Source organism: Balaenoptera acutorostrata, chromosome 6, assembly GCF_949987535.1.
Source record: "Balaenoptera acutorostrata chromosome 6, mBalAcu1.1, whole genome shotgun sequence".
In the NCBI taxonomy this organism is placed as follows: domain Eukaryota; kingdom Metazoa; phylum Chordata; class Mammalia; order Artiodactyla; family Balaenopteridae; genus Balaenoptera; species Balaenoptera acutorostrata.
In genome coordinates, this window is record NC_080069.1 from 112530421 (window position 1) to 112551098 (window position 20678).

The 20678-nt window shown below is 62.2% G+C and overlaps 1 protein-coding gene across 17 annotated transcripts in view; it reads left to right on the forward strand.

The window, feature by feature from the left end:
- Positions 1-20678, forward strand: part of DAB2IP (DAB2 interacting protein) — a 193941-nt gene that overhangs the window by 155959 nt on the left and 17304 nt on the right. For all 17 annotated transcript variants that reach the window (XM_057548214.1, XM_057548210.1, XM_057548216.1 and 14 more), the window contains 6 exons: positions 9496-9649; positions 11355-11453; positions 12345-12899; positions 15977-16121; positions 16203-16347; positions 19061-19297. In XM_057548214.1, the coding sequence (XP_057404197.1) occupies positions 9496-9649; positions 11355-11453; positions 12345-12899; positions 15977-16121; positions 16203-16347; positions 19061-19297 (1335 nt within the window). The remainder of the gene's footprint in view (positions 1-9495; positions 9650-11354; positions 11454-12344; positions 12900-15976; positions 16122-16202; positions 16348-19060; positions 19298-20678) is intronic.

The following is a 20678-nucleotide window of genomic DNA, read 5'->3' on the forward strand; positions in this document are numbered from 1 at the left end:
CACCACATTAGACCAGTCATCAACCAGCATGGCGCCAGGGGCGGGGGCTTGTTGACACGTGGCTGGTCCTTGGCTGAGGTAGGAAGCTTAATGCCCAGGGATGGGGGAAGGACAGTCCCCAGATCACCTTGTCACCCTAACATGAACGACTTGCACAGCACCGGAAGGCCACCTGGCACGGCACCTGGTTCTGAGGTGGAGGGGTAAGAGGGGAGAAGATGACATTCTTTGGAGGGGTCTGCTGAGCCTAGGAGGGCTTCCTGGAGGTGGAGAGCTGGGAGGAATTAGATAAGCTAGAGGGAAGTTGCTTCCTTGGGGAATGGAAGCCTTGGTTTTCAGTTTGTTCTTTTTCATTTCATCATCCTTCCCCACTTGGGTCATGGGTCCCCAGGGCCTGAGGCAGCTGTTGGTATTTATGGTCCTGGGTGGGGGTGGGGGAACGAGTCAGAAACTAGTCCCACACTTGGCGGTGTGATCTGTGGGACCAAGGGGACGCACGGGCCGCGTTCACGCACGTGAGGAGGAGACTGACACAGACTGAGCTCGCAGGGAAGGGACAGCATGGCTGGGGCCTTGACCGTTCTCCAGAGTCTTGCCTAGTGGAGGAGCTGAGGGCCGGGCCGTGGGCCGGATGGGGCTGCGGCTGTGCTCCTGCCTGGGGCTGCTTTACTTGGGGGAGCTGAGGGGACCTTAGGGTTTGGGGTGTCACTCTCCTTAGTCTTCCTGAGTGGCCGGGCTGGGCTCGGCGGTTTCTCCTGGGGACCAGGAAGGGACGGAGAGCTGTCCCCACTCAGCAGCAGCAGGAGCACTTGGCCCTCAACTCACTTTCGATTTGCCCAAATCTCATCCTATTCAATGAATGTTCCTCAGATTCTCTTCTTTTAAAATTCAGGGCACTTCGCTCTTCTGCTGAGGTTTATGAATGTTTAAAAACTGCTTTGTGGTCCCCAAAGTAATTTGACAAGTGTGACAGCTATTGATTAAAAACCCGAAATTATTCAGGCTGCAGGATAACTTGGGGGAATAGATGGAAAGTTTTTTGTTTCTTCTCTCTCTGTGTGCCCCTTGCCCTCCCCTCTCCCCCCAAAAAAGATGTAGGGATGTGGGGAGGTAAATGTGTTCCTGGATGTTCTTTGAAAACTCCATTAGGCTGCAGAATTATACTGGAAAGGGTGGGATGGGGGATGGTCAGGATGCTGAGGGGCGCCTCTCCAACTCGGGGGCCAGAAGCAGCACCCCTCACGTCCCTGGCCTCTCCCCAAGTCAGCAACAGGCAGCAAGGAGGTTTCGCTGACGGGATTCCAGGTGGTTGGGAGGAGGAAGAGTGGTGGTTAGTATGTGGTCCCTTATGTTAATGGGGAGTTGACACGTTGGGGGTTTGGTCACGGTCTCTGAAGTAGCTCAGCACGTGGGAAAGCAGCAGCTGCCACAGTGTCGATTGTTCAGCATATACGGGGCACCCGTGGAGCCAGGCCTCGGGCTGCGCTGTAGCCGTGGTACGTGAGGAGCCAACCTGTCCTCCTGTCTTGCTTGCCGGCGTGTGGACTCTCCTTTTCCAACTCAGCCCTGCGGTGTCGGGAAGGCACAGGCTCCCAGGGATAGGGTGAGGCAGGAGACCGGGCACCTCCCAGCCCCGGGCTCAGCGTGAGTGTGTGCGGGTGGGGTCACACTGGTACTGGTGACTGCGGGGATCTGCCCCTTTGCCTTGGACTGAGAGAGCCCTGGGCCGAGAGAGACCAGGCCTCTAGGCCCTGTCATCCCAGGAAGCCTTCCCAGGCAGGGCGGCCAACCTCCCTGCCTTTTAAGGACAGGCTCTGTCTCCCCAGGGTCCTGGGGGCCACCAGGCAGCTGCATTCTTCTCCCCTCCCCTGGGACCCCAGCGGGGCCAGGAGTGAGTGCTGGCCTCAGCAGCCGGTTCCCAGGCCAGCAGGGCAAGGCTGGGCCTGGGGAAGAGATGGCTCCGCTGGATATTCTGGGTGTGCGGGGGGCGGGGGGTGGGGGTGGTTTCTGCCTTGTTTGTGTCATGCTGCTTGATTCTCAGGAAGTCAGCGCCCTCCCCCTGACTGTGCCCTGGGACCCGGCTGCTTCTACTGTGGGCACAGCTCACTGGACCTGCCTGGCTGTGACAGGTGGAAACATGGTTGGCATGTTCTTACCTGACTCCAGAGTCCACGCGTTCTGCCAGCCCTCAAGTGGGCACCTCCTCCGTGGAGACCAACCTTGTCCAGGATTTCTGCCCCGTCCAGGCCTGGTTGTGGCCGTAGGCAGTGGCGTGAGACCACACAGTCGTGCAGGTGAGAGGCCAGGTCTCGGGGTCACAGGCCGAAGGGCTAAAGTGGCCCCTCAGCAGGGTCTCCTGCCCACCCACAGACACCCTCTTTCTCCCTTTCACTTCAAGAAATTAGGGGCTTTTATTGCGTTTTTGTTTTGGGGGGGTTTTTTTTGGAGGCATCCCAGAGCATTTGGCTAGATGTAGTTTGTTTGCAGGTGGGGGAAACTGAGGCCTGGAGAAAGTAAGAGATTTGAGTGGTCAGGGGAAAGGAACAGAGAATGGCCTGCAAAATCCCTGTCTCGTTACCCCAGACATCAGGAGTGTCATCTCCCCTAGAAACGTCAGCCTTGATACCGGCGTGTAATCCTTAATCGGCCTTGTTCACAGCTGTGCCCGTGCTCCTACAGGAGTGTCTGGCATGAGGCAGTGACTAGAGCAGACAAAAGAGGACGGGGACCTGCATGAGTGACTGGTGTGGTCGCTGGCGTTGACCCCTGCCCCCCCGAGCACCTCCTTGCCTTGTCTCAGTTGACGCTCACGGCAGCCCTGGGAGGAAGGCACGTCAGTTCTCCCCGCCTGGAGATGGTGAAACTGAGTCCTGGAGAGTGGCACGAGTTAAAAGTACTCGTGGTTGTGTGTTTTATAGGGAATGGAGACTAGATTTGCTCCTACAGCTGGGCACCCTTGGCGCTAGGGCCTGCTGCCCTCCTGCCCGTTCCCAGCAGCAGGTGTGTGGGCTGCGTGTTTATCCCTGGGGCTTACTCCGCTGCCTGCCTGTTACGCCAGCAGCCCCCAAGCAGCGCGGGTAACGCCACCTCGACGCATCTAAAAGAGGGCTCCCAGCTACTGCTTGCATGCCTCCAGAGACAGAGTGCCCGCTCCTCAAAAACCAAACCAGGCTGGCCCGTTTGGGGACAGTGTGACTGAGCTGGAATTGACCTATCCTGGTCCCAGCCCCGCCCTCTGGGGGCAGGCATGGCAGCTCCCTCTGCCCCTTGAGGTTTGGAAGGAGATTCTGAGCTTCTTACTTGCCAGGCTATCCAATCCCACTCTCAACTCAGCCCACCCGTAGCTGGGGACATCCTCCCCGTGTCATATAGAGCTTTTTAATTATCACAAGTTTTATTTTCAGGTCTCCTCCCTCCTTGAAATAATAGGGAATTTGCTAAACTTCTGTGTCACTAACCTTTTAAGAGAAAAAAGGACGGAGTTGAAAAACAGCTCGTGGGTTGGCTGGAAGGCTATCAGATAAGGCTGTGGCCCAGGAGCCAGGACAATGTCCCCTTGTTCCTGCTCTCCGCCCTCACGCCCTCACAGTGGGCTGCTGTTGGTGCCCGGCTATATCTCCAGCAGCGGCTCTGCCCGTGCCTGTGGCATGCCCACATTTCCCGGGCTCCTGGGCCCTGGGCACGGCTGCCTGACCCCAGCCAGCCCCGCGGCTCTTCCACCGGACCTGGAGTGAGCGAGTCACGGCAAGCAGGTCAGCTGGCTGTGGCCCTGCGTGGCCGCCTGTGGGGAGATGGGAAGGCGAGGCTTGGGCGGACAGCGTTAGGCTTGGAGTCTGCTGAATGGGGTTCCAGCCCCCCTTGGCCACTTGCTGCCTGTGCGATCTTGGGCACGACACCTGGCCTTTCTGAGGTGCGGTACCTCAGTCCTGATGGGTTCTCATGAGAACTGGGTAAGGAGGCAGGTGGGAAAGTGGTGTGGAGTGGGGCTCAGCCACCCGGCCCGGGTGTGAGCGCTTGTCTGTCTGGAGAGACCAGGGTGGCTGCATTCGGACTGGGCTTTGAACGCTGAGAAAAAAGGCTGTTGTCGGGCAGAGAGTGGAGGGAAGGGTGGGACGGGTTCAGGAAACAGCCTGGGCAGAGGTCCCCCCGGAGGGAGGGAGTTCCTGCTGGCCTGGGACCCGCTGGCGAGGAGAGTCTAGGTCATTTGCCAGGGTGTGGTGTGGCAGGGGTAGAGTTTCGGGGAGGACTCAACCCCAGGGTGAAGCACTGTGACCTGATTCTCTGTAGGCTGTGAGGGGAGCCTCCACTGAGGGCAGGAGTGACACCATGTTGGGCGGAGGGGCCCATCCGGTGGGAGGGCGCTGCCCCCCTCCTCCACTGCCCCCCAGGCCCTGACCAAGACCTCTTAGAGGCAGAGGAGGTCAGGGCAGGCCTCCCTCCCCTGTGGCCTTGGCTCTGCTGTCTGCGACCTGAGAATCGTGGCACCGCCCCCCTCCCAGGAAGTGTGAGGATTCCATGGCATGGAGGGCGCAGGTAAAGGCCTCCAGGTCAGGAAGTGGGGACTGCAGGGGACACGGGGCCTCTAGTGACTGGGGGGCTGTTGAAGGTCTAGAGCATCAGCTGGGTCTGGGACGGTCTCGGGAGGATGCGGCTATGGTGGAGGGTGCAGCCACAGAGGGTTGGATGAGCCCCTGGCCTTGGGAGAGATGGAGGGAGCGCCCCATACCTGGACACATCAAGAGCAGGGGTGTTTCTTGGAGATTCTGGGCAGGCACCAGGGTGCTGCTCTTGGGAACTGGCCGTGAGCAGGCGGCTGGCCCGAAGACCGGCGCTTGGGTCATTCTGTGCCTTCTCCCACTAACAGCGTCTGAGGGCTCAGGGAGGATTGTCCTCATCCCGGCTGACCTCCTCCCCCTCCCCCAGGCTTAGCTGACCTCAGCTCCTGCGGTGTTGGGGCTTTGATCCAGGAACTCTGGGGCTCTGAATCTTAGCGCTGATCCAGACCCAGCCCTCCCCACGAGGAGCCCCTTCCCTGGTAAGGAGACAGCTCTGTGACAGGCCTTCCCAGCACAGCCTAATGAACATTAGGGTTTGAGGTCACTCTCTGCCCTGGGAGTCTGGGAAGGCTTCCTGGAAGAAGAGGCTCTGATGCTGGGTATTGAAGGTTGGATAGGACAAGGGGATTTCTAGGCGGAGGGGACTGCATGTGCCTGGAGGCCTGCCTGAGGGAATCGTGACCTCTGGGGAAGAGGAGCCCAGGGTGAGGTGGAACAGGCAGATGCACCCCGGCCAGCAGGGCTGCAACTGAGCCCATGTGGTCTTGATGGGAAACCCCCTCTTCACGACTCCAGAGCCTGGGGGAATGCCTCTCCCTGCAGACCCTCTCTCCAGCACTTCAGTGTGTGCGTGTTACCATTTATTTCCATTTGGGACGGTCCTTCTTTCTCTTTCAGATAAGGAAAGGGCCCCTGGGGGGGTTGGGGCGCGAACAGGGGTGACCTCAGGAGGAAGCTGAGACCCTGGGCAGGTCACCTTCCTTCTCTGAAGCAGGCCTCGCCGGGGTCCGGTGGGCATCCTCCTCTCAGCCTTGTGAGGATTCAGCCAAGTGCTGTGTGTGCTGTTTCCCGAGAGCACAGCCCAGGGCGAGCCTGGCCCAGGTAAGGAGGGCCAGGCGCGTGGAGCGCACAGCACTGCCGTGAGACCTGGTTCTGTGGCCTCTCTGAGCCAGTGTGGTGTCCCTGGCAGGGCTGTTGTGAGGAGTAGCTCAGACCTGGGCTGTGGGGATAACCTGCACGAGCAGAGGCCCCCTGCGACGGATTTTGTCTTCCTTGGTGCCATCTCACCAAGGACTGAGGCTCTGGTCCCCAGGTACCACAGGAGGTCCCCGGGGGATGCCGTCACAGACTGAGCTGAGCACTGGGGGAGGCCACACAGTGGGTATGTTGGGCCAGCTTCTCTCCCACCCCAGCCTTGGGGCAGAAGAGGTCCTGCATACGATGGTGTCAGACCACAGACCTCCACACCACAGAGGGCAGCCATGGGTGGGGCTCCCAGACCAACCTGTGTCCTCCTTCCAGCAGGGGGCCTCGGGCAGATGCAGGGACTGCTGCTCCCTGAGCCCATCTTACCTTTCTGTGGAATGGGTAGATGAGTGTTCCTGGCAGAGTTGTGTGCAATTGAAAGTGACCAGCTGGGTGCCCTGGCCAAGTGGAGGTGGGCGCCCACCAACTTCCTGGGTAGGGACACCGTGCCCGCTCGCTCCCTCTTGGAGCATGGTCCCTCCCGGGATGGGCTTCTGGCCCAGCCTGGGAAGGCAGGAGCTGGAGGTGAGAAAGGAAGTGCCCAACAATGCTGGCTGGAGCAGAGGCGGGCCGGGTCGAGGCCTGCCGTGGGTGATTGATGGGGCAGGAGTCCCTGCGGTGGAGTTTTAAGGGGTGCTGTGCTGTGGGCCTGGGACAGGGCTGTCTGGCTTCCTGGAAGAGGTGGATCTGAGGCTGTGAGGTGGGCCTGCTGGGTCCAGTGACCACGTGCCCATTTTCCCTCCCTGAGCCCCAGTCATCTTATCAGTCACTGCCACAGGAGCACTCCCCTCTGCCAGGAGGTCCCACCCTGCAGGGTCACTGCAGACCAGCTCCCCTCTGGGCCCAGAGCTGCATGTCGGCCTGATAAATAGGTGCCCCTTTCTCTCCCCCAGGAGCCTTGTGGGGAGCTGGGGGGCAGGTGGACTCCAGGCTGAGCGAGAAGGATATGTGTCTGCATGTGAGTCGGAGAGCACAGGCCCACTGGCCCTGCCCCATCATAGGGCAGTGGTCAGAGCCTGGCCGTCAACTCCTCTCCCAGAAGCACCTGGGAGATCTAGGAGTAGCCACTGGGCCTCCCTGGACCGCCCCACCCCCCGTGAGCTTGGGCTGCAGGGGTGGGTGCGGCCCCTGCTTCAGGTTCTCCCACTTAGAGAATCCCTGGGGAGGTGGGGAGGGTCGGGGCTGCCCAGCTGCAGCCAGAATGCCTTAGCCATGAGCTTCCCATAGTCCTCCATTCTGTCAGGAACCTTCCCAGTGAGGCCTGGGCCAGTTGGGGGCATGCTTGTGGGGCAGGATGGTGGGGAAGGAAGAGGAGGGTTCTGCAGCCACAGGTTCCAGGGTCTGGCTGCTTTGGGGTCTGGCCTGGGCGTGCTGGGCTCCTGGGCTGTAGAACGAAGGCCCCCTTGGGTCTCCCTGGGCAGGCCCAGTGTGCTGAGTGTGCCTCTCTTTCCTCTCCCCAGCCGGCTCGTTCGGGTGCCCCAGGCAGGAGGCGTGCCCCAGCCTACCAGCTCCTCCCTGTGTATAACACTCCCAGGGTGCCCGCTCCACCCGCCCCAGCTCCCAGCGTCTTACCTGGCAGGGCTTTCCGGGCTGGGCCAGAAAGCAGCCCGATCTTGATCGGTGGGCTGGGTTTTCAGCCCTGGACAGCGGGCCTGGGGGCTCTGGGTCTCAGCCCTTCCGAGGTGGGTGATTTCCCCGGCAACTGAGGCAGGGCGTCCCTTGTGCTGAGGTATGGAGGGAGGCCCGGGGTGGAATCTCAACAGAGTGGATGGCAGACGCAGCCACCACATTGGTCAGTGCCGTGATGGGAAGGAGGCTGGGCCGTTCGAGCAGGACCTGGAGGGTTTGCCACGGGGAGAAGCCTGTCAGCACCTGGCGTGGCAGCAGCAGTGCGTGTGTGCAGTGCGGTCTCCCAGAGAGGGTTCTGGAGGAGCAGAGGCGCCACAGCTGTGCACGCCAGTGGCCTTGGGCCTCGAGTGCGTCCTGGGGAGGTTTGGCTGTGTTCAAACCTGACTTTAGCCTGCCTCACAGCTTCCCTCTGGTCCACTCCCCTGGGAGCTTTCAGGAGTCCTGCCTGAGGGCATTGACTCGGCTCCAGGGATCTGAGCCCTGCTCTGCGCCAGCTTCATGCTGGGCACGGGGGAGCAGCTGGGGGAGCCCGACTGGGTCTCTTGGGTTGGGCTGTGAGGTCCCCAGGAGCTGGGGTCCCAGTTCCAGCCCTGACTCCCATGCAGTGCCTAGCACAGGACAGCGTGTCAGGGAGGGCTGTTGCCATGGAGAAGTATAGGGGCTAGAGGGTGGCCTCTGTCAGCCTGTGAAGCCCTCTGGGCAGGGTCTGTTCGGCTCACCTCTGGATTCCTGAGTCCACACATGGTGGACCTCAGGCCCTGTTACCGCAGGCGGTTATGGAAATGGGTTACGGGGTGTATGTGCCCTACAGGGAGGTCTGTGGTGGTCCTGCCAGGCCTCACTGACCTGAGAGAGGGTCTTTGTTTGGCGAGACAGGGAGAGATGATGGCCTGAGCCTTGGACCCGGAGGCCAGGAGCTGAAAGGCAGAGGGTGTTGGGGGAAGGAGGTCTGGGTGAGCTGAGGCCGGGGTTTGGACTGTGGACATGAGTAGGGGCAAGGCCTGCCCAGCCTCCATCCCGGGGTGGTCTTTGCAGGCCTGGCTGGTCCTCTGGCTTTTCCTGTGCCCCGGCTGTGGGAGGGGGCCCCAGTGGGGCCCTGCTGTGTGTCCTGTTGACTCTGGAAAGGGACATTTGCCTTTGTGAGGTGGACTCCAGCAGGCATCAGAGCAGATGCCGTCTAAGGCGCTTTCCATGTGAAGTGCCGAGGCAACTGAGGCTCAGAGAGGGGAAGTGACTTGTCTAGGGCCACATAGTAGGTGAGCAGTGCGCCCAGGTCCAAGGCCAGGTCTGTCAGAGCCAGTCCTGGTCCAGGCTCCATTTGGGCATCAGGTGGAGTGAACTGCCTGTGCTCTTTGTGCCTGTGCTGGGCCCGCTGACCCTGGCCTGACCCCCGAACCCCAGCCTGTGGACCGTCTGAGTCTCAGCGCGCGGGCACCGTGCAGAGATGGCTGCATCCCTTCTGTTTGAGCCTCACGGCCCTCGTCTGTAACAAAGGAGCAGCAGAGTTCCCGTGGCGCTCCTGCCTCGCCTGGGGCCGGTGGGCGGAGTGGGATGGTGTATGAGAAAGGAAGGGTTCTGTCGGCAGTGATGTCCTGGACAAATGTTGGAACAGGGCGACTGCTTCTGTCTTGGATGGGGACTGGAGCAGAGGGGAGGGGATGGGATGGGGAAGGCACCAGACCCCCAGAAGGCTGCCTGGGTCGGGTCCGCTCTTCGCTGTGGGTCTCGGGCTGCCGAGGAGCCAGGTCCGGCCCTACCCTGCGCCCAGTGCTGACTTTCAACTCCTGAGTGGTGGCCTCATCCTTACCTCCCCCCCCGCTGCTGACTTAGGGGCTGAGCCCCTTACCCAGAGTCCTGCCTTGGGGCGAAGGGACTGGCAGGTCTCTGTGACTCCAGCACCACGATGTCCCCTCCCCGCAACTCTGCCTTACGACAGAAAGGACCGTGGGAGTTGAGGGGAGTGATTGCCTCCAACTGGGGGGTTCTGGGCAGGCTTCCTGGAGGAGAAGGGAAGGGAGGGGACAGGGCAGGCCTGCCCTGACGCACCCTGCCGCCCTCCCCCCAGGTCCCATCTGATGCCGAGGCTGAAGGAGTCTCGCTCGCACGAGTCCCTGCTCAGCCCCAGCAGCGCGGTGGAGGCGCTGGACCTCAGCATGGAGGAGGAGGTGGTCATCAAGCCGGTGCACAGCAGCATCCTGGGCCAGGACTACTGCTTCGAGGTGGGTCCTGCTGCAGGAGCGGGGCAGGTACCAGGGTCCTCTTCCTGCGAGGCCAGGTCTCCTCCAGACGCCCTCCTGGAGTGCTCCGTGGCCTCCGCAGGGGCCAGGCTCTTTGGGACAGCGGCCAGAATCTGTCATAGCTTTTGCCTCCTAAGAGACCAAGTGGAGCTGGGAGATGGGGGCTTCATCCCTGCTCTGTGGCCTCCTTGGAGACGGACCAGCACTGTCCCCCATGCTGGGAAGTGCAAGAGGTCCAAGTGGGTGGAAGGGAGAAGGCGTATGTGGAATGGCTCAAGCCCCAGAGCCGGTCTCGAGGCCTGCTCACCCCTCCTGCAAAACCACTCCAGTGCATTGTAGGGCAGTGGGGAGTGTCCCCTTTTCTGGCCCTGGCCCTGCCTCTGCGTGATGAAAGCCAGAATCTTTCCTGCCCCGGCGTTCTGTGACCCAAGGTTTGAGAGCAGAGGGTCAGCCACCCGACCTGGCAGGGCTGTTACTGGGGATCACCTGTCCAGTGCTTCCCTGTAGATGGGGAATCTGAGACCCAGAGAGGGCAAGACGATGTCAAAGGTCACCCTACAAGCCTGAGGCCAAGCCAGAACCAGGGCAACTAATGTCGCAGGTGTGCAGGTGTTGCTGGGAGTTCCTAATTGCTTCTCTAATTATTCATGTTCTCTTCCCACCTCTATTTCTGGGAAGCTTCCCACCCCCAACAGTCTTGCATAATTAGGAGAGCTTTCTGATAGAGGCATGACCCTGGGACTAATAGGGCAACCTCCCGGCACCCCCAGCTCCAGGGGAAGAGTGGAGTGGTGCCTGGCATCTGCCCTAGCCCTGTGCCCACTGGGTGGCGTTTCTGGTTCAGGACTCCTGGCCCAGCTGGGCTCCTTCTGGCCTCCGACTTCTCTGCCTGGGACGGGCTGAAGTTGGTGCCTGCCCACTCGTCCACAGCAGGGGGTGCCGTGGCTTCTGCAGGTTCCCCCGGTAGAGACCTCGGCATGGTGCAGGGGACAGCGGGAACAGGGTAGGAACAGCTTGGGCTGGGCTTCCTTGCCTGGAGGAGACCAGAAGATGAGCAAGTCAGACAGGGAGGGGAGGGTAAGGGTTCCAGGCAGGACCCCAGGGCCCAGCACACGCAGACAGCCCAGTTCTCAGTTCTCTAGTCTGGCCCCAAATAGGTTAGCCTTCTGTGACCGCCATTGCTGTCACTGTCACTTGGCAAGAGAAGCATCATCAGCAGGTGTCAGCTGAGGACCAAGGTGACCCTCGTGCCAACCCGTGGTTGTCTCCTGGGTGCCTGTGGCTCCACCGATAGTGGGAGACTCGGGTGAGGCCTTGCCCTCTGGCTCGTGCGGGGGCCCGTGCCTTCTGCCTCCCACCATCTCCAGGAGAACGAGGTTGGACTCAGAAAGACGCTTTCCTATGGTCAGAGGGCACTGAGGCAGGGGTGAGGAGCCAGGACCAGGCACCAGCTGGCACGGGGCTGGGCCACCCTCCTGTCACTGTCTTGCTCTGGGACCACAGGTCTCGGTGCACCACCCGCAAGTGTGAAATATGCAGGTCGCTGTTCTGCCTCCTGCCTGAGGCTGGGGTGCGGTCAGACCTGGCAGCCGAAACCCCCCCCCCCCCCCAAGTCCTGGAGGTCCTCCATCACGCCGCCTTGCTGCCTTCCCCTCCCCTGTGACGCTGTCCTGCCCGTCCCCCACAGGTGACGACGTCGTCGGGAAGCAAGTGCTTCTCCTGCCGGTCAGCGGCCGAGCGGGATAAGTGGATGGAGAACCTGCGGCGAGCGGTGCATCCCAACAAGGTGGGCCTGTGTCCCCTGTCCCCAGAGCATGGGGGGTGGAGGCTAGACTCAGAGCAGAGCACAGACGCCGACGTGAGGGAGCAGACGGAGGGGTCTCTGGTGTGGCCTGGGCCTGGGGGGTGCAGGCAGCCTGCGTGCAGGCAGGGCCCGAGCGGGCCGTAGTGCTGGGCTGTGAAAGAGGCTGACCCGTGCTGGGGGCCTCGGCCTTTGGGGCTGCACACTGAAGAGGCTGGGCCAGAGAGCTGAGCATTGGGGTTTTGGGTGCTGCTGCCCGTCTGCCTGGAACTCTTGTCCTTCTCCCCCCCCGACCGAATCCTGCTCATCCCTTCGAGTCCAGCTTAGCTTTCTCTTCCCTCCTCCAGGCGAGCGCCGCCGGCCCAGGCTGGTACCCTCCTGTGTTCCTACTGCCCCCAGGCTTCTCCCAGCAGGTTCCTGGCACCCCGACTGTAATCACTTGCTTCTGTGTCTGCCTCCCTGGCCAGCTTGGCCTGGGCTGAGTCCTGGTCGCCATGACATTACTAAGGAAGGGCCTTAGTGATTGTCTTACCTCTAAGTGACTTTGCAGACCAGCAAACTACACAGGAGCCAGTAAACGGCTGCCGTGTGCCAGGCATTGTGTTAGCCTCTTACTTGGTCTGTACTCGGTTTTAATTCCCAAGGGAATAAAAAAAAGGGAGTTGAGGCTTAGATGGTCACTTGCCCACAGTCAGTGAGCTAGGACGAGGCAGAGCAGAGATCCAGCCCCATAGCCCCACAGCCGTCAGACTCCAGAGCTGTCCCTCGCCCAGGGCCCGGTCCCTCCCGGTTCCAAGAGCTCTTCCCCGCTAGGGGCTGGGCGATGGGCAGGCGGCTGGGCCCCCAGTCACCGCGGCCCCCCGTGCGTGTGTGCAGGACAACAGCCGGCGCGTGGAGCACATCCTGAAGCTCTGGGTGATTGAGGCCAAGGACCTGCCAGCCAAGAAGAAGTACCTGTGCGAGCTGTGCCTGGACGACGTGCTGTACGCACGCACCACGGGCAAGCTCAAGACTGACAACGTCTTTTGGGGCGAGCACTTCGAGTTCCACAACCTGCCGCCCCTGCGCACCGTCACCGTCCACCTGTACCGCGAGACAGACAAGAAGAAGAAGAAGGAGCGCAACAGCTACCTGGGCCTGGTGAGCCTGCCCGCCGCCTCCGTGGCCGGGCGGCAGTTCGTGGAGAAGTGGTACCCGGTGGTGACGCCCAACCCCAAGAGCGGCAAGGGCCCCGGGCCCATGATCCGCATCAAGGCGCGCTACCAGACCATCACCATCCTGCCCATGGAGATGTACAAGGAGTTTGCCGAGCACATCACCAACCACTACCTGGGGCTCTGCGCCGCCCTCGAGCCCATCCTCAGCGCCAAGACCAAGGAGGAGATGGCATCGGCCCTGGTGCACATCCTGCAGAGCACGGGCAAGGTGAAGGTAGGTGTGTGGGCCTCAGGCGGGACCCCACCTCATGTGGCCCCGTGGGAGGCTGGGTGACATGTGCTGGATTACCTCCCGGTCCCCATGTCCACGTCATGGATTTCAGCTCTGGTGGAGGCACTGGTCACAGCCAGGTGAGCTCCCTAAACCCAAGAGCTGCATCGTGGAGGGTGGGGACTTCGTGCTCCTCCGCCGTGGTTGGAGCTGATCACAGAGGCGGGTATGGAGCCCGTGGACCGGAGCACACCTTGCAGTGAGGAAATGGGTTTAGGGACTTCCCCCACTGCCCCAGAGGGCCGGCCCCTCCCTGAGGCTCGAGGCGAGCAGGCCACGAGGCCCACCTCTGCCGGCACACGGGTCCCAGCGACCCAGACACACACGTCCAGTGAGGTGTTGAGTTTGGGACACATCCCAACAGGTGACCGCCAGGGTGCAGGCTGCTGTCCGAGCCCCAGACTCCCCCCTCATTCCCAATTCACACGCATGGGACACACAGTCACTATTGCAGCCGTCTGTTTGACGGGCAGCCCGCCACGGCTACAGCCGTCCCCAGCTCCAGAGTCCCCAGGAACAGAGCTCGTCTAAAGCCCTCCAGCAGGCCCTACTTCAGGGCTGGAGGGGCCCTGCTCTCCTCGCCGCCTTTCACCTGCCTCTCCCTGCCAGGCCACACCTCAGCCCCACCTACCTGGCTTTGGAGACAGGTAGGCTCCTTCTGGAAAGCTCCACATGCCTACCTGCCCATCGCAGTGGAGTATGGTTCTGTGGGCCTCGAGGGCACACCCCCTCTCCACCCTGCCCCCTCCCTTGGGTGCAGTGGAGAAGGGCTGGACGTGGCGTCCGTCCACACTGCAGAGGCCTTGCGTGCTGGCCCCGGGAGCTGGGCCTCTGCCCTCTGGACGTGGTGTGGTTTGCGGCCTGTGGTGGGGGTGAGGGACTGCCCTAGTCAAGGTCCTGAGCCCTCAGCCTGGGCTCGGGGAAGACACAGGCGGGGCCGGGCCTCAGGTCCGCAGGCAGAGCCCAGGGCACGTGCTCCATCGAGGCCCGTATCCTCTATCTGTTCCCGGAAGGCCCTGGCCTCCTTCGGGCCCTTCAGAGCCCCTGCCTGTTGGGCTCATGGTGTGGGACCAACGCAGGACCAGGGAGGGGCGCTTTCCCGGCACGGGCCCTGTGAGGGCCGGCACTCGGTTCCTCCGCGTTGTTGGACCACCTCCTTCCCCTGCCCCCAGCCTCCGACCTGCCTGGGCAAGGCTGTATGTGGGACCGTCTCTTAAGTTCTTGGTTAGCAGTGGGAAGGGGGCTAGAAACTAAGTGAATGGAAGCCCTGCCTCCAGAGGGAGATCCAGGGAGGCAGCAGGGGTGGAGCAGCGTCCTCTGCCTCTGCGTCTGTTCTTTCAGTAAGTGGCCCCGGAGGGCTGGGCTGGCCTGGGAGTCTGACTCCGATCTGAAGGGACCTTTGCTCTCAGGCTCACAGCTGAGACAGGAGAATCAGGGTGCTCATCGTGGAAGGAGGTGGAAGCCAGGGCTCCAGCCCCGCAGTGGGCCCTTAGGTGGGGAGAGCAGTAGGTGGAAGGATAGGAAGTAACTCGGGCTGCTGGGGTGACCTTCGTCTGAACTCTGACCACTTGGGAACTGACGGGTGCGACGCCTCTCCAGAGCACGTGACGAGGGCCCTGCAGTCCCGGGGGAGGGCTGTGTGAGGGGGCATCTGGCACGTTCTGCTCCCTGCCATCCCCCTCTCGCCTCAGTGCAAGGGGAGGAACAGGGCCTGGAATCAAGAGACTCGGGCCAGATGTGGCCCAGGTAGCTGTGTGGCCTTGGACAGGTCACTTTCCTGTTCTGTGCCTCTTCCCCCTTGTTGGGTCCTGGCGCTAAGGAGAGCCCCTCCTCTTCCTCGCCTGGGCCTCGCACTTGCCCCAGGAGTTCAGGAAGCCCTGTGGGCATGAGCAGAGCAGTACACGCAGTACTTACCTCTGCTGTCGTGTGTTCAGAGAGGGGGCCCCAGAGGTCACCTGTGGTCAGGAAGGGGTCCTCAGGCTGTGTGGTCCCCGGAGAGGCCAACAGCCCCTCCTGTCTCTCCGTTGGCCAGCCAGCCAGATCTCCGGGGCCCGGAGTTCAGTTCTGTATTTCAAGGGCCACTTGTGATTTCAGAGGGGCCCAGAGTTGTGCCCATCGGAGTGAGGAATTTCCAGAGTTCCAGAAGCCCTGGCCCACACTGGCCACTGCAGCCTCTGGGCAGGGCGGCCCCTGGCCCGACTGTCACCCTCCTCCGGGTCTCCGACTTCCTGCCTCCTGCCTGTCCCCCCCCCCCCCCCCCCGCCCATCCCCCAAGTCACAAGGCTGGCTGTGGGCGTGAGGAGGCGCAGGCTCCAGGGAGGAGTTTCCACCTGGATGATGCAGCAGGTTCATCGTGCAGCCTCCCTGCAGTCAGGAGGGAAGGCGTGGGCTCAGGCTCCCTCCTGGGGTCTGCCCGTGAAGCTGTGCCTGGGACTGAGAGGCTCGTGGGCCGCCTTCCCGCCCAAGCCGAGGCCGGTGCTCTCTCCATCTGAGCACTGGCTCACTGCCTTCCAGGGCAGCTGGACTGCCTCTCTCTCAGCCTTGCCTGTGAGGCCGCACAGAACGAGCCCGTGTCTGGTGTGGGAGACCCCATCAGAGTCACGGGGGGACAGTGGCAGCTGCTTGTACGAGGGGGAGAGGGCAGCCCATCTGTCCCCTTCGACACTGATGGCACTGGGAGGGGGAGTTCTGCTCCCGTCACCCCGCCAGACCTGGGCAGGGCTGAGCAGGGATTTGAGTCCCGCGGGTCCGGCTGTGATACGGGGGCCCATGGCTCCATGCAGCATGCTCTTGCGTCCCTGATCCGGTACCCAGCTCTGATGTCGCCATGGCTAGACGTCTCCCCTCACCAGGCTGCCCTGCCCTCACTCCCAGGCAGCTCCCGCCGGTGGGTACCAGTAGCTTGGCAATGGAGCAGCCTCGAGGAGCAGGGGCTCCTGGCCAGGGAGCGGGTCTGGAACCCTAGGGTCCTACCTGCCAAGTCTGCTCAGGTCCACTCTCCTCTCCACCTGGCTCCACAGGACTTCCTGACAGACCTGATGATGTCGGAGGTGGACCGCTGTGGAGACAACGAGCACCTCATCTTCCGGGAGAACACACTGGCCACCAAGGCCATCGAGGAGTACCTCAAGCTGGTGGGCCAGAAGTACCTGCAGGACGCACTAGGTAGGGGTGCGGGCCGGCAGGGGGCAGAGGCGGGGCAGGCTCGCCAGGTCCTCACTGCCCCCTCCTGCCCTCTGGCCACAGGGGAGTTCATCAAAGCGCTGTATGAGTCGGATGAGAACTGTGAAGTGGACCCGAGCAAGTGCTCGGCCTCTGACCTCCCCGAGCACCAGGGCAACCTCAAGATGTGCTGCGAGCTGGCCTTCTGCAAGATCATCAACTCCTACTGGTCAGTGCTGCCTCCGCACCCTTCTCGGCCTCAGCTGCCCAGGGCCCCCCCACCCCTGCGTCTCCCCTGTCCTTCTGTGTCCTTCTGTGCGGGTGCCTACAGAGTGCTGGGCTTTGTCCCCTCCGGACAGCTCTGTGAGGGGCTCTCCTCCATCATCCCCGACTCACAAACGGGAGAGCTGAGGTTTAATAAGGAGAGGAGAGGGGACACGCCCACACCTCACACGGCTTCAGAGTGGGGCTCTGGGATTGGAAGCCACCCTCTGCCTGACCCCGCTGAGTCTTGCTGGGCTGCCAGGCCCCCGTCCTGGTCCTTTCTGGCCTCTCAGACGTAAGCAGTGTTCCAGAGTATATATGCAGGACGTGGTTTGTGCAGTGGTGAGGATTTGGACCTGGCAGTCCATCACACATGCTTAACAGTGGGCACCAGCTGGTGCTGTTGTAGGTGCTGGGGCTGCCCAGGGAGCCAGACTGACAAGGCCCTGCTCGGGCACCCACCTGGGGTGGGTGGACGGCTTCACCTGGGACTCCTCACCTGTCCGTAGGAGCTGGTGCTCACTTCCCAGGCTTGGGATCAGGCCCAGCAGGGGCCTGTGTGGGTGCCTGGACACCGGGTGGGCCTCCTGCGGGGGCTGTAGAGGACAAAGGAGGCGGATTGGGCTTTAACTGGGACAGAGGTGTGCGGGCTCCTGGCAGCCGCGGAAAGGAGCAGAGGTGTGCTGAGCCGGCCGCTCATACAGGACCGCGGTCAGGGCCAGAATCAGTCCCGGGGCCACTGAGGAGTGCTGGCCTAGCCCCAAGGCTAGCGTCCCAGGCGCGTATGTCTGGTGGTGGCTGACCTGGTGCCGAGTACAGCCTCGTGACTGTCCAGGGGACCGCACCGCCAGCCCCGAGCAGTGGGTTTGTTCTCACACTGGAGGAGCTGCCAAGGTTTCCTCCTCGGTCGCTGCTGCAGCTCAGGACCTGCATCCCGTCCCCATCCAGGTCACTCTCCTGACCCCATTCCCACCCCCCACCCCCGGCCATACCTTCCTCCTTTCTTTGATCGTGTTCTTTCCCGGCCTGGCCTGTATCTGGCTCCCCTCCGCAGCCCTCCTTCAGGTCCCCGCATATGGTCAGCTCCCCCCTCTCCTGGGCACCCTCGCTCACAGCCCCACTCCCATCAGAGTGCCTGATTGTGCCTGTGTCCAAGTCCGTTTCCTGCACACACCGTGAGCACCCTGGGGGCAGGCAGATTCACCAGCTCGGGCCTGGGCCTACAGGAGGGCCCGGGAATGTTTTGCTGCTCCCAAAGGACAGGCAGAGGCGGGCCTGCTAGGTGAACGACAGCCTTGGATCGGGGCAGAGGGAATGGCCAGAGCCGGTGGGGTGGGCGCCTCCGGCCCAGGTCCCTCTGGCCCAGGGCTACACAGGTTGCTCACCTGGGGCCAACCTGGCCTCTTGGGCTGAGCTGAAAATGAACCCTGGCACCAGGGGAAGAGGGGCAGCCAGAGAGCCTGAGCTCTGGAACACACTTCCCACCCTTGGGCTAGGCTGTGCTTTCACCCTCTGCCCCCCTGTCCCCAGGGCGGACCGGGTGTGGGACACAGGGAAACATATCCATGGACAATGATTTTCTGTTTCCTCTTTCTGGCGTTTGTGGAGGCCCAGGGGCACCTCTCAGTTCTGAACAAGGCTGTTGATAGATGTTATCACTCAACGCCTGCCCCCTGCCCAGTCCTGTGCCAGGTACTTCAGGGGCCAGGACTAAAGGTCACCTGCCCTCACTTCCTCTCTAGCCATGTCCTTGTTGGTTCAGCCACATTCACTGCCAGAGTCTGCTGGGCTGGGTGCTGGGCTTGTTGGGCAGAAGCTTTTCAAGCTGATCAAAGCCTCTTAAAAGTCTTGGGGGGGGTCTCAGCCTTAAGATGCCTCTGTGAGCTCGGCAGGGCAGGCCTTGTTCTTAGGGGGAGAGTGAGGACACCGAAGCCCAGGGAGGGCCAGGCCCTGGGTCAGAGCACCCCGAGCTAGTGACAGAGCCAGGTGTCCTCTGGCTTCAGGGAGCGCCCATCTTCTAGGGTGAAAAGATAGGAAGGCCACTTAAAGCTTGGCCTGGTGGGGCCTCACTGTGGCAGGGTGGGGACGCCCAGAGGAGATAGCCCCCAGCCGGGTGCCGGGAACGCTGCCTCCACTCACCGGGTCCGCCTGGGGAGGCCACTGCCTCCATTTCCCTCCCCCCTGAGAAAGTGGGGAGCTGTGTCCTCACCCTGTGGTTAGGATCTACCCATCTTCTTGATCGCCCCAAGCTCTGCTGAAAACCTCTAATTCTATAACGTTATTTGAGTGAAGGGAGTAAGTCTCAAAAGGCAGGGATGGGAACCAAGGAGTGGTGGTCTGTTCCTACTGTGTTTTCCTCACTCTCCCCTACACCCTGATGCCTGCCACGTGGGGAGGGGGGTGAAGCCCTCTGGGAGCTGGCCCTCACCGCCGGCTCCCCCGTGCCTGTGTCCCATCCCACTCAGCTCCTCGGGGAGAGACCCACCTGACTGCGGCCTGGGCGTGCCTGCCCTGTGCTCTCCCTGTGCTCTCCCTGTGCCGGCTCACACAGCCCTCATGGTGGAGCAGGGCTGGAACTCGGCTCCATCTGACCCAGAACCGGGTCGCTGCTCTGCCCCCTCCGGTCCCGGCGCCCTGCCTGACGGCCAGCCCACCCCCCCTCGTGTGTCCCGGCACAGTGTCTTCCCGCGGGAGCTGAAGGAGGTGTTCGCCTCGTGGCGGCAGGAGTGCAGCAGCCGCGGCCGGCCGGACATCAGCGAGCGGCTCATCAGCGCCTCCCTCTTCCTGCGCTTCCTCTGCCCGGCCATCATGTCGCCCTCACTCTTCAACCTGCTGCAGGAGTACCCCGATGACCGCACCGCCCGCACGCTCACCCTCATCGCCAAGGTCACCCAGAACCTGGCCAACTTCGCCAAGTGAGTGCCGTGTCCCCCGACGGCAGGGTCCGTGGCGCAGGGTCTGCCCCAGAGCTGGGCCGTGCGACAGGCCGGTCCCTGCCGTCCTCGGTCCTTCCCCTCACCCTCTCCCCGCACCCCAGCTCCCCTACTGAAGGTACATGCCGCTGTGGTATGTCTCCGTAATTTTCCAAGGTGAGAAGACAAGGTATTTTTTCCTTCTGCTTCTTTGAATGAACGTTTTATCATAAGGATTCTCCCATGTACTTACCATTCATACGCTTGGTTTTGAAATGAGTGACTAACATGCCTTTGAGGGACAAGGGCCTGTGTCTCCTGAAGCCGACCCCTGTGGCTGGGCACCCGGCTTGTTTCAGATTGTCCTCATGTAAGGCTGCCAAGGACGTCATTGCTAGTGAAGCACTTCAGTGTTCTCGCTGTACCTTAGAGGGAGTGGGTGGAAACGGAAGGGCTGGGTCATCGAGGCGCTCTCAGGAGGTGTGGATGGAGACCCCCTCTGGGCCTCCTCTGGGCCCCGCCCGCCCTCCCGGAGCCAGCCCTACAGCAGGGGAGAGAGCGGGTGGACGTGGGCACACGGCCTCGCAGGAGGGCCCTGCGCTTGTTGGGAGAGGAGAGAGGGAGGCTTCCTAGGAGACGTTCTCCCCCAGCTGCGTGTCAGGACGAAGGGCGGCAGGAACAGAGGGGCAGGCCCGGGAGGGACCAGGCACTGTGCAGTCCCTGAATCATCAAGTGCCAGGCCGGGGGAGGTGGGAGATGAGACCCAAGAGGAAAGCAGGGACTTTTGAAGGCCAGGCAGGGCCTTGGAGCAAGGGAGAGGGTGAGGGTCCTGCAGAGTTCAGGCTGGCAGCAGCGGGGCCGGGGTGGAGGGAGCCGGACTGGCTGGCGAGAGGCTGGGAGGAGAGGAAGTTACGCTTCCGGTAAAGGCAAAGCGGTGGGAGTATTGGGCCCGGGAGGTGGCGATGCCGGAGGCACTGCTGCGAGGTCACGGGGTGATTAGAAGGTAAGGTCAGCAGCCTGGCCGGTGGTGGGGGAGGCGCGGGGGGAGCTGACCACGGCCGGGCTCCTCGCGCAGCTCTCTGCTGGGTGGTGGCGTCTCCCCTTGGGCAGGGAGCCCTGGAGGAGGGTGCAGGTTCGGGGTGCCGGAGATGACCGCAGACCTGGCCAAGCTGAGGACGAAGGGAGGTGCCCGTGGCGGAATGTGTCTGAAAGCTCAGCAGAGAGACCTGGCCGGGCATGGATTGAGAGTCGTCTGCGCACCAGGCTATTGCCATTTGGGGGAAAAGAGGAAGGAGATTGTGACCGGCAGTGAATGGGGAGTGAGGGCCACAGAACCTTCCAGGTCCTGTGAGAAAAGGCCCAGAAAGGGTCTCTAGCCTTAGCC